Raw genomic sequence first — 13376 nt, forward strand, 5'->3', positions numbered from 1 at the left:
GATTGTATCGGCTCCATGATGGTAAATAAATAGGGAGGTATCCGTAAGATTGTGGTGAAAACCCATTCGTAGAGCTTGTTGAGCAGGGGCGGAACACGACACATATAAATAGGGGGCTAAAACAAAGATATATCCATAATTTTCTTTTTTTTTTTTCAGATGAAGGCAAAGTATAAACAATGTATATATCATATAGCTCACTATAAAAGAAATATATCATAAAATAGTTCTCTTGTGCTTATTTGTTTGTTTCAAAATTGTATTGGAATAGCAAACATATACATGTCTTATTTAGATAATCAAAAGCAATAAAAACGAGTATTCTCCTATAAATATAAAAACAAACATTAGGTTACAATTAAATAAAGATTACATACTTTATAGAAGTTTTGATTGAAAAACTATTTAAAATAAACATAGAAGATAACAGTCGATATACAATTGACAACACTTTGAAAGAGAAAAGGACAAAGTAAAGTAGATATCAATTAAAAAAACAGTTTAGGCATTTATGTGGCAGGCTCCAGAGCATTTGTAGAAAAAACTTCTGATACAACTAAATAGAAAATTAAAACCAAGAGTAACCAATTGAAAACAAATGAGAGGACACAATCAAAAACGTTAACAAAACTAAAACTAAAAAAGCAGTTCCTTGATTACAGTCATTTCGTAACTCAGAAACACAATTAAAAAAAAAAGAACCATGCAAAGATGGCTACTGCGGAGGTGGAAATTGAGCAAGCGGTGGGCAAGATCCACAAAACCGAGCAATGGAATGAGAGTGAAGACCGAAGAACATGCATGAGCGAGATTCCATTTGAAACGACGACTATGAGGGAGAAACGAGTTCTTAGGAGCAGTTATAATTGCATTATCTTTTCTTTTCTATTTGATTTATTTCCTTTTATTTTCTTCTAATCACATATTGCATTATATAATCTTAGATTGTTATCTGTTTCAAAATTTCAGCAATTATCCTTAAATAATAGGCTAATTTATAAGTTTTTGATATTAAAAGGCTACAAACCAGGGGGCCATGGCCCCTCCTAGCCCCTTAAGCCATCCGTCACTGTTGTTGAGTGAATCGTTGATACCAGGCTCACGGGGCCTGTTTAAGACCGTATAACGATAGTTGGAGATGGCATACATAATCCAGATGTCGAGGGTCCCGAAATCCCGGTGGTTGATGCATGTAAACAGTCTCATGAAGGTGGTCGTGAAGAAATGCATTCTTCACATCAAGCTGATGAATGGACCAGTGCCTGGAAATGGCCAGACTAAGAACAATACGGATAGTAGCCGCTTTGACAACCGGGCTGAAAGTCTCATCACATTCGACTCCCTGTTATTGACTGCGACCATTTGCTACTAATCGCGCTTTATAGCGACATAAAGAACCATCAACATTGAACTTCTGTTTGAATAGCCACATAGATCGAACCACATTAACCCATGGTGGACGTGGTACAAGGACCCAAGTACCGTTTGTAATAAGAGCATTGTATTCCTCGTTCATTGCTTTATGCCAATTTGGATCTTTCAAAGTCTGTATATGTGACCGAGGGACAGATGAGAGGGATGATGAATGGAGATTGAGATGATCAATAGTTTTCACAATGCCACTTCTAGATCTGGTGTGCATGGGATGAGGCGGAGGAGGAGGAGGGTCGTGATGAGTGGATGGTGGAGGACTAAGAGGTGGGGAAGTAGGTCCATGATCAGACAAATGAGGAGAAGAATGAGTGTTAATTGTAGTGGTGGTAGTGGGGTGAACAAGTGGAGTAGGAAGAGGGTTTAATATCTGACGAAGGTTGGGAGAGATATCGGAATCAAATAAAAAAATCATAGGAAGGAGGTTCGGTTAGGGTAACCGCGTCATACGAAAAAATGGACTCGTCGAAGGTGACATGACGAGAGAGAATGATCTGTCGAGATGATATATCAAAAGAGCGGAAACCACGATGGAGAGTGGGGTAGCCAAGGAAAATGCAAGGAGTGGAGTGGGGTTGGAGCTTATGTGTGGTGTGAAGACGAGGGAAACACAAGCAGCCGAACACACGTAAGTGGTCATAAGTGGGATGGCGCTGAAAGAGGCAGTAGTGAGGAGTGTCATTAGAAATGGAGACAGAAGGGAGAATGTTGAGTAAGTGGGCTGCCATATGGAGGGCCTCAAGCCAGAAAGGAGGAGGAAGATGAGAATGAAATAAAAGGGTTCACATCATGTTATTGATAGTGCGAATCATACGTTCTGATCGACCATTTTGCTGAGATGTGTGAGGACATGAAAAACGAAAGATAATGCCATGAGAGGCGAGGTGATCATGAAAAACTTTATTATTGTACTCCCCCCCCCCCCCCGGTTATCACATTGCAATTGCTTGATAGTACCCCAAAATTGAATGTGTATGATGTTAGAGAGATGCAAGAATTTTTGAAATTCTTTAGATTTACGTTTAAGGGGGAATACCCAAAGGTAATGTGTATAATGATCAAGAAACAAAACATAATATTTCAAACCACCATTACTAGATATAGGAGATGTCCAAATATCATAATGTATAATCTCAAAGGGTGCAGAAACAGTAGTATCAGATAAACCAAAAGGAAGTCTAGTGTGTTTGCCAAGTTGACAAGCTTGGCAAGATACATTATTTTTTGGTAAATGACATGAGATAGAACTACTAGAAAAAAGTTGCTTCAAGACTTGATCGTCGAGATGATCGAGTCGTTGATGCCAAATGGTGGGTGAAGTAGAGATGAAAGAATGACTTGTGGAGCTGGTGTCAGGTTAGAGAGGGCCTGAGCTATCACAGCGGATGAGAGGACGACGAGTCTGGTAATCAAGAACAGTAAACCCGTAAGGATCAAAATCAATAGAAAAATTGTTGTGAGTAGTAAATTTGCGAACAGATATGAGGTTTTTAATAATATTGGGTGTAATAAGAACATTCTGTAAATGAAGGGTACGATAAATATTTGGAATAGGAAAAAGAGAGTGTCCCGAGGTCACAACAGGTATTGCAGAACCGTTACCGACATAAATAGAGCGAGGATAATGATTATTAGAGACAAATTTGAGTATACATGCATTGGCGTGAACATGATCGGTTGCTCCCGTGTCCATGACCCAACCACTGTTTCCCGGATCATTTAAATACATGGTGCTAAACAAATTCGGGAGCGATGTGGGTTGATCATTACTGAGCCAGGCCCGCGGCGGCTGATTTGGGCGAGAATATTGGACATGGGCTTGAGGTGTTGATGGCCTGCTGTCGAGAAGACCTGGGCTGCTGGAAGTGGGCCGACTGTTATGTTGGTTCGGTAAATAAGCTGGATGAGAGGTCTGTGGAATTAAGGCCCAATTTTGCTGCTGGGTCGGACCAGATAGGATCCATATTGGCGGAAAGGGATGGGGCGCAAGAGAATAAACCCACCCAGGTGGTGTATGGAGCGATTGCTGACCAGAAGGAGTTTGACTGGGAGACTGCTGGCGATGCTGGTTGTTGCGACCTCCACTGTGACGGGAATTTTTTCCCCGATAGGATCTGCCCCCTCCTCCACGGGTTGACGACGAAGAAGGGTCAGCAACATGGAGATGAGAATGCAAAGAGGGGTGATTATCATGTGATGGGAGAGTGATGCGGTGGCTGTTCAATCTCGATTCTTCAACCAAGAGTATAGATCCCATCTCAGAAAACAAGGGAAGAGGTTTGGAGAAGCGAAGGATGCTGGCAACGCTTTCAAACTTGCTTGGGAGTCCATTTAATGCATGAAGTACAACACTACAATCCTTAACTTTTTCACCGAGGCCCTCAAGTGTATCAATGATCTTCTTTGTCTTTTCACAATAATCGTGAATGGTTAAATCTCCCAAGGTTATGTTTCTGATTTCATCTTCTAGTTTCATAGACACCGATTCTTTGTCATCATAAAAGAGGGCTTGTAGGTTCAACCAAATTCTGCGAGCAGTGGCGTTGATGGAGTAGGCAGCGGTAGAGTTTTTGTGAGATAGAACCGAAAAGCCATAGTTTCACAAGATTGTCAAGTTCCTTCCACTCCTGGTCCGTAGGAGGTTTATTAGGGGGGTCGTGTGTGTCATCAATATGGTCAGCAACTCCATATGCAATGTAGTGTGCATTGAAAAGGTCACTCCAGAGGTCATAGTTGCGGGTAGAGAGATCAAGGATGAGTGGTACATAAGTTTTGATGTTGGTGATGTCATACGCCTTGTGGGTAGGTTTGGTGGAGGAGATGTTGTTGCCTGTCATAGAGAAGAAGAACGAAGTAGCAGCAGACAGGGGAAGAAGAAAGAAGTAGTAGCAAACCCTGGAAGAAGAGGAGAGAGAACGGGATCGGCTAGGGTTAGAAGTTAAGGCCTGATACCATCATAATCTGTGAATCCCTGTCATATAATTTCATTAAAGAGAGTATAAATACATGAGGCTACATGGGCCAAATACATACAATGGTCTAAACAAATACAAGCCTAAATACAACAATATTAATATATATATATATATATATATATATATATATATATATATATATATCGTCTAAAAACGAGAACATTTTATACTTCCTATGATTAATTTAAGTAGGTGACAACCATCTCCACAAAATACTAATCGCTAAGCATCTGCGAGTAATAATTTTTTTAAATTACTGACGTTTCATTCAACCATGAAAACATAATTTAACTAGGTGACAACCATCTTCACCATAAGAAAATAACGAGGTTATATATTTTCAACTATTTAAAGGTCGTAACTCGTAATGTGTTATGTTGTTCGATTGTTTTCGTATATAGCAACAAATTTCAAGTATGTTGCTCCCGTGACCATACCTTATGTGATCGGTGTATGTTTAATAGAACTAATGTATGAGAAGGCAACTATGTAGCCATATTATAGTACATCTTTAGTCAATCTCTTGTCATCCTCGAGTTCAATTTGTAGATTAAGCAATGATGAACTTAAGTGCCATTCAAGATTTGTCCCTTAGAAGCATATGAAATAAAAAAGATTAGCCCAAAAACAGTTTAGAAGTGTTTTATCTAGTATATGCATTCTTGTTTGTTGGTTACTTATGGTCAATGTAGTTTATTTGAAATATGTGTGATTAAACAATATTATAAAAGTTATATAATCAAACAATAATACTTCAAAACGAATTATCACCTTACAAAAACGGTCGAATGATACATCTCCATGAAAACATTCTCTCGGACATCAGTAAGGATATCAAGTTTCAATCACTAATATAATTGGTGCCTTAACCAGTCTGTTCCACTCACTCAAAATGCATAAAATGTTTTTATGCATTTTTGGTTGAGTGTTGCCATGTTATTTATATAGATGATCCAATAAGAAAAGAGAAAAGAGAAGCCATTGAAGATTCTTGGTAATCATCATTTCGAGCATCTTGTAGTTCATATATGATATTTCATATATGGGGTACAAAGACATTAAGCTTTATGTGCTTACTTGTACGACTTCTCATGGAGTAATTGGACAATTCGAATTCATCTCAATGTTCTTCTTCCCCATATTGAAATCTTTTTAAGCTGCATGATTGTCTTTTCAGGGCTCTCTAACAAGAGTAAATATGATACGCTAGGCAAATATTCGCGTATTGCACAATTAAAACTATATAGTTAAAATTTTGTCAATACAAGTTGAAAATAATTATATTATTGATAACTATCATACAAAATCGCAATTATTTTGAATTATATTGTAATGGTCTTTTCTTATGGCTCCCGTGTGAATAAAATTAAAATGGTTCTTGATTTATTGTTAATTCTAATGTTATGATTAATTAATGACCTTTTTATATAAAAGTCCATAAGTTTGTTGGTTATCCCAGTGGCAATTTAATGTATATATATCATTGTTGGTATGATAATGTATATAAATTTATGTTACTTTTAGCTATTATTTTTGTTAATTAATTTAAAAACCACTTATTTTAAAGAGTTTCAATTATTATAAAAAAATATTTTTTGAATATTATTAATTAATTTGACATAGATTTAGGTCTTACATTTAAAATTTTAAACATTTTCAGCCTTTTTTTAAGAAATGGTTTTTGATTTTTTTAGTGTATTTGATATTATTTTGTATTTCCCTAAGTGGTTAAGGGTTTAAATCTCGTGGTGGACAAAAATATAATTTATGATTAATTTAGAAGGGATGTGTGTTTGTTAGCCGTTCTAGAAACACATATTCTCCGGTGGAATCATCTACAACAATATTGTACCATGTGACTTTTTTTGCAATAAATTAAATCTTAATGTTGGTTATTGGTTAGACTATTAGGTGTGGGCAACATGTTATTGCATGTTATCACACCCAAATTGTCTACCTCATTATCCTAGTCACAATTTGGTGTTATAACACCAAGGGTGGAAATGGGCAACACCAAATAACATGGGATAACACATACTATTTTCTATTTTTTTTTTATTTTTTTTTGATGTTTTTAATTTCTATTATTCTAATTTGTTTTATTTTTTTTATTTACTTCATATATTTCTAATTCGTTTTATTTTTAATATATGTCATATATTTATAAAAAAACATATAAATTAATAAAAATAATTTCATTAACAAGAAAATTAAAAATACCATACAAACTTAAAAAAAACATTACAAACCAAAAAAAAACATTGAAAAAAAACACACGATAGTTATAATAATTAAAAAAAAAAACACCGACAAACTATTCTTCGTCCAAATATTTTTTCTCTATCTGTGCCTTCATCTTCCGTATCACTTCAGCTCGTCTCGGTGGTAAATTTTGTTCGTTTGTCATAAGAATTGTCAAATCCTTTGATATGCGATCTTATTGGGCTTCTTGATGAAGGAAATCCAAATGCTCCCGTTGCAATTCGTATCTTTTATTTGCGATTTCCGTGTGGGCGTCGAATTTTTTTTTTCCTCGTGCTCTCGAAGCCGACTTTCATTCTTCTCCGCATGTCGTTGAGCGCGTTTCGCTTTGTCGCGCCCCATGGGTCGTCGTGGCGGAGAGATTTGCTCGATGTCGTCAAACTCGTCCGGGATCTCATCGGTGTCCGCGTTGAGGTCGATGTTCGTGTGTCCGTCGGAAACGTCAACCGAACCCGAACCACGAGACCTTTTGGATTGTTGTTCCGATGATGTTGGCGTTTTCATCCATTTTGGATCTTTCCTCACTAACTCCCATACTTTTTCATACTCAAATACGTGCCCTATTTGCATGTGATATTCCTCCCTCGCGGCTCTAAACACATCGAAATCATTGGCATCACTTTGACGTTGCGAAGAAAGTTTGTTGTATATGGAATTGAATTTGGTGCACTTCCGGCTAATTTGAGTCCATTTGCCACTAAGCATATCATTATTGCGATACGTGTCACCCTTGTTCAAAATTGTGCGGAATTTGACGATTACGACATCCCAAAAAGCAACTCTCTTCATATCGTTCCCCATAGTTGGTTGTTTTGAAGTACCGTACCAAGTCGTCGCCAACGCATGCTCTTCCTCCGGTGTCCACCATGTTGGAGGTGCTTCCGTTTCGTCCGTCCCGACAACGACCTCTTTCCCTTTCTTTTTTGGTCTGCCTTTTTTTCCCGATGCTCTCTGACTACCACCAGCTTGTGTCTCGACAACGGGTTATTGTGTGGGTGTGGGTTGTGTGACTGTTTGGCGCATGGGACCGAATGTGGTAAAAAGGTTTTGTTGAATGTTTGCATTTTGTTGCATAAATGGCGAGGTAGGGAATTGTAGTGGGGGTGAGGCGGGATTGAAAAAATTGCCGGAATATGGAATTTGTGGTGAGTTTTGGGAGGTTAGAAGGTTCATGTATCCCTCATATCCTACAAAACCTAATAGAGTGGATGTGTTTGTCTTTGGAGGAGAGGTATTCGGGTTTTGATCCAAAATGGTTTTTTTGTTTTGAATGAAATAGAGATAGATATAGAGAAATAGAGATAGATATAGAGGAATAGAAGTGAAATAAAATGAGATATATATATTGATATAGTGAAATTGAATTAAGCAGTAATTTTTTTTTCAATTAATTTCACAACGGTAATATTACCGTTTTCAACGGATCAAAATTCACAACAGTTAAATTTTATTGCGTTACGACTCGTTACCACGATCACGCCTAATGGCGTAACACGCTTTAACGGGTACCTGGGGCGGTGTTCCCCGTTATGGCGCCGTTAAAGGTGCTTGTCACGTAAGATAACGCGCTTTGCACGTTGCCCACACCCGGCCCTCTTAATGTGTTTCTTACGAGGGATTTTCGTCCTTCACATTCGGAGGTCACAAAAAGTTGCTTATTTTCTTTCTTTTACATCGACATTCATATTAAACACATGGAGTAATGTCGACATGAGTGACGAAGAGCCACCGATATTGACTACGAGAAATGACATATTCATGTTTTGTTATATGGAAACACAATCAAATTGAGATATAACGATTGACATGTAATCGAAGGACCCCAACAACTACAGTGCAATAATCAGACAAAAACCTAAAGATATGCCTCCAAATCTTTAAATAGAAGGAAATAGAGTCCCTCGCGAGTCTTTAGCATGAATAAAAACATTAATACTCGCAAGGAAATAGTTTCTCACGACATGTATCGAGCCTCTGTTAGGTGGGGTTGAATGACTATTTTTTTAATATAGCCAACGAAGAACAAAATATAACCGTGAAAGTTTAGCGGAATTCCTTTTATGTTAGAAACAACATATATGCATGAGTTCACAAGTGTTTTTTTGCGTGGTTATTGGTTATTTTGTTAAAGTTCGAAAAATTGTGGTGTTTAATAATATTAAAGCTCTCAATATGGTGATTTTAATAACATTAATCTTCAATTGGAGGTTAATATCACCATAATTCATCAATGATTAGGATATATGGACATAAAGTTACACAAGGACCCCTGTCCTATGAGACATAACTAAATTACAACCACTAAGATTTACATTTAGTTCAATATGCTCCCTCAAGCTACATGAAGCTTGGACCAAACCTACAAATATCTGAAGATATAAATTAAAATCACATTTCGCCTTTTGGATACCTTTTCCTGGACAAAATGAAAATCAATTTCAATTTAATTGTTTTGTTTAAGCATGAAACATCAAATGTTGGATCAATGTGTAAACTAACACCAAACTCGCATAGAAGAGTCTAGAGCCACATAAGTTAGTATCAACAATAGCTTTGCACTAAGATTCGATAACTGAGAACTATGATGAATAAGAAGTCTAGCGAGCTTGAGATAGATGGTGAACCCAAGCACATGACATGTTAAAAGGAGGTGACACGTGTGATATGATACTAGCTTGATGGTATCATGGAAACTATCATATCTAAAAATCTTTTGAAATAAAACATGATATGTTAGTATGTTACTTACTTACATTTGTTGTATATATGAACCAAAATCACTCAACAGCCACTCTAATTTACACAACACCATATTAGAAACCCGAACCGAATTTGGAGGTGAAGATGACAAATACAATGATCTCTCTCTACAATGACATGGTGGAAATTACCATAACGCCCATGGTCAAAACTTCTCATATTCCCTTTACACCGGAGTCAAACTTAGCCGCAAAAGCTAAAGTTGACTCGAGTGTTCTCCGCGAAGTACTTGACAAAAATGGCAGCACAGGCATCGGTTTTCGAGCTGGAGGCTCTGAATTTGTCCTTATCTTGTCATTGTTGTCAATTTGTGTGACAGCTTTAACACCATCATCCACATTTACGATTATACCCTCCGGTTTGCTCAACGGAGACTTCCCAATCTTGAAAGAAAACCCAAACCCACCGTCGGAATGTTTTTTACCAAACGACAAAAAGTTTATTCCCCGGGGAATTTCCGGGGGCGTTTTGGTCATTTCACGTTCGGAATTTACCTTAGGAGGCGATTGGGTTTCTAGTGGTAACTTTTCTTGCGATAAAAAACTTATACCTTTCGGTGGTTGAGGAGACGATTTTGGTTTTGTGTCGATTTTTTCACGTGAAATAAAAGTTACACCTTTTGGTGGTTGAATTTGAACAGATGGTTTTGGTGAAGAAGCTGTATGATTGTTAATTTGTAATTTGGAACTCGGCTTTTGTTCAGAAGTTGACTCGTTTAAGGAGGCTTCACTTGGTTGTGCCTGGTCAACACAAAAGTAGAAGGATTTTGTTGATTTATTTTATATGATGAAAAAGAAAATGGAAAAAAATAATAATAAAAAAATAAAATAATACCTCATGAGAGAACATACAGTCTGAACCACGTGGGCAGAAGCCTTTTGAAAGATAGTTATTGCAGGGATACTTTGAGAGTTGATGATCAAATGGACACTCATCACCTTTCATACAAGAATGGCGTGCAAAATGACAACATGGCTGCAACATTTTAAAAAAAAAAAATCACGTTCATCCACAACTTTAACAACATTATGATTATTATAAAATATAAAATATAAAATCATGTACCTTGGATTTTGTCAAGGGGGTTGTATCGTGAGAGAATTTACAATTCTCACCCTGTCATAAATCAAAGGATATGTATATATTGTGTTAGATGTCATATGATGATAAGTTTAGATTTTAAAAGTGAAATGAGAGTAAAAGATTATACCTCATGGCATCTTCCATTTATATAATGACGACAATATATAATTTTCTTCTCTTTTATTACTGGTTGAAGTTTCAGCCTTTTGACACCAAGCTTCCTGTTCTTTTCTGCACGTTTGATTTTTTCTTTTCGCTGAAAAACATGATTATGAACTTATGATGAAAGACTTTGATTTGGAATATTTAAAAGTAAATGCATGGAATAAAAATAAAAGTGCATGTGACTAATAAATGTAACTTCTCAAACAAAGTTCAACCTATCATAACTGGATATATTTATTGTTGGTTTAACATTAATGATTCTATTGTTTCCTATGTTAACTACAGTAATTATACTTTTTTCCTTACTATTTGATTAAGTTCATTTTGTATATTGTAAATACTATTTTAACAAAGATCATCAAAGTAAATAAAAGGTAACCTTTTTCTTTGCTTTTCTTTCTGCAGTCAAAACCCGCTTCTCTTTCTTCTTAGTATCAGCATCCTGTTGTTATAAAAGAAAACATCATCTACTAAGCCAACAATAACCAATTGTAAATAAGAACATAAAAAAAAAAGAGATGTGATGATTCAAAAACTTATGAGAACTGAAAAGATGATATTTTTTAATGAAAGTCAATACATATTTTACTAAAAGATTATCTTTTGTTAAGAAAGTTAGTACCTTGTTTGCAGAAGCATCCTCAGGGTTTTCACCAGTTTTTGTTAAACCTTCCGGAAATGTTGACTGGTCAACAGACTTTTTTGCCTTTTTGTTTGTTCTTTTTTCATCAGTGCAAGATCTCTGTCTCTTTTTATTATTTTGGGCACACTTATCCTGTCATACATTGGGAAAAAAAAATATGATAATAACTTTTTTCTGCTTGTTCTTGAGTAAAAAAGAATAGAAAATAAAGTAAAGTGATTAAACAAATCCAAACCTTAATTGGGAATCCAAAATCTTGATTCTTGGTTGCATTATTTATTAAGTTATTTGCAGACACTGTGGATTTTCCATGAAGAGCTATTTCAGAATAATCCACCAAATTTCTTTTGGTTTTACTTATTACAACTGTCGTATCTTTACCAATATCATCAGCTTTGTTAATAGATAAGGGGGTCAAAGTCAAACTGTTATTTTTCTCAAATCCTGAATTGATACCAGTGAAATCTTCATGTTCTTCTGACCCTGTTTTGTCCACAGATTCCACATCATTATCTTCAGGGACCAAATTTGTAAACTCTCCTGAAATTTCTCCTTCTTCAACATCTTTATTTGTGTCTAAATGAAGAGAAGAAAGATCCAAACTTTCTTCTGATATGTTATGATCTTGTTCAATGGGTTCCACAAGTAAATTAGTATTACATAAACTTTCTTCTTGGGTACCTAAAATCACTCTGGTTTCATCTACATTTGTTTCTTCTTGATGTTCTGAATCATTAGTTGTGATATTTGTGCAAGTGAAGAGAACATCATCTTTTGTGACTGATTCTATATGAGTGTCATCCTTATCTACATGAAAAAATTAGGTCAGAATAACAAGAGATTAGCTTTCATTAACCATTGCACTTCAATGACAAATTTAAGACTTTTGACTAAGTTTACAAATTTCTGGTTTTTGATTTATTTTACAGACTACAAAACAGTGCAAAAGTTTTTCAATGTATGCAATCCACCCTAGGCACATGATCAAATTACATATGATTATCACCAATGAATCCAAGATTCTTTTCAGACAGGTAGATTTAAAGATTCTTTCTATGGGCCAATTGAAATCCTACAAGTAATGTAATTTTGACTCAAAGTATCTCCATTTGCTTTGTTCCACATCAGTTACATATGATCAGTAACAGGGGTACATTCCCTCCACCAGGAAAACTTCAACAAATTGATCATAAATCTTTTTGGGGGCGAAATACCAGAGGGGGCGCAACCTGCTAACCCTCCCTAAGCTCCGGCGCCCCAATGATCATGAAATTGAAGGTAGTTTCCATGAAAAGAAGGTCATTGACACAGCCTCTTTTACACTACACCTATTTGCAATTACAGTTACACTTACAGGTCGCCACGGGCTTAAACCCTCCCCTGAACCTCTACACAAAGAAAACCCTAGAAATCCAGACTGGTACTATTTATGTTAAAAAGGCTCATTGACATTACAGAAAGAATCTATTCACGCACACAAATACAAGTATATACCTGAATTTTGAGTGATATGAGAAGAATCGGCATAGCAAACGGACAGGATATGAAGAAGTGTATCGACAGTCCGGCTCCTGAGCGGCCTTCTTCGGCGGTTAACCGTTGAGGGGTTCGTTGGCCAAATCGGAATTTTTTCTAGGGTTCCGATTTCTGACCTTTCCATTGGCTGCATTGTCACCGTCGCAGTGAGTTCTGAAGCAGGATCTATAAAAACGCCGCCTCCTCGCCCGCGAAATTTCTAAAATTTCAGTTTTATCCCTTCTCTTTAAAACTAATGGAACTAGTCAGCTTTTGTGGTTAATCGTATTTTTATAGGAAATTTTGTCGAATAATAAAAAAAATGAGGTGTCATTGAAAAATATGATTAAGAAAATCGGATTTTTATAAAATGATCAAGGTTTTCGAAGAGACAGACTTTGCGGAAATCGTTTATGCTGTGAGGAAGTGATCTGCTCTGCGGAAATGTCAGAGGTAAAGAATTCTTATTCATTTGCCATTTCTGCATAACATTAACATTTCCTCAGAAGACGTACGATTTCTGCAGAGACCTGTTTTGCGGA

General features: G+C 36.4%; 1 protein-coding gene across 1 annotated transcript; it reads right to left on the minus strand.

Moving 5' to 3' along the window:
- Positions 1 to 9343: 9343 nt before the first annotated feature.
- LOC111905506 (zinc finger CCCH domain-containing protein 65) lies at positions 9344 to 13078 on the minus strand. Its single transcript, XM_023901190.3, has 8 exons — positions 12814 to 13078; positions 11555 to 12126; positions 11299 to 11451; positions 11056 to 11118; positions 10639 to 10767; positions 10494 to 10544; positions 10263 to 10403; positions 9344 to 10168 (listed from the first exon to the last, which is right to left on the minus strand). The coding sequence occupies exons 1-8, from the start codon at positions 12986 to 12988 to the stop codon at positions 9584 to 9586; spliced, it is 1869 nt and encodes a 622-aa protein (XP_023756958.1). The 5' UTR covers positions 12989 to 13078; the 3' UTR covers positions 9344 to 9583.
- Positions 13079 to 13376: the final 298 nt, after the last annotated feature.

This window comes from Lactuca sativa, chromosome 7 (assembly GCF_002870075.4).
Source record: "Lactuca sativa cultivar Salinas chromosome 7, Lsat_Salinas_v11, whole genome shotgun sequence".
In the NCBI taxonomy this organism is placed as follows: Eukaryota; Viridiplantae; Streptophyta; class Magnoliopsida; order Asterales; family Asteraceae; genus Lactuca; species Lactuca sativa.

Excerpts from the sequence above, each read along its gene's own strand:
- LOC111905506 (XM_023901190.3), bottom strand. The coding sequence starts at position 12,988 with ATGCAGCCAATGGAAAGGTCAGAAATCGGAACCCTAGAAAAAATTCCG. Across the intron at positions 11,452-11,554 it reads ATTTTGGATTCCCAATTAAG|GATAAGTGTGCCCAAAATAA; the intron begins GTTTGGATTTGT and ends AATGTATGACAG. Across the intron at positions 10,545-10,638 it reads TAAATGGAAGATGCCATGAG|GGTGAGAATTGTAAATTCTC; the intron begins GTATAATCTTTT and ends GATTTATGACAG.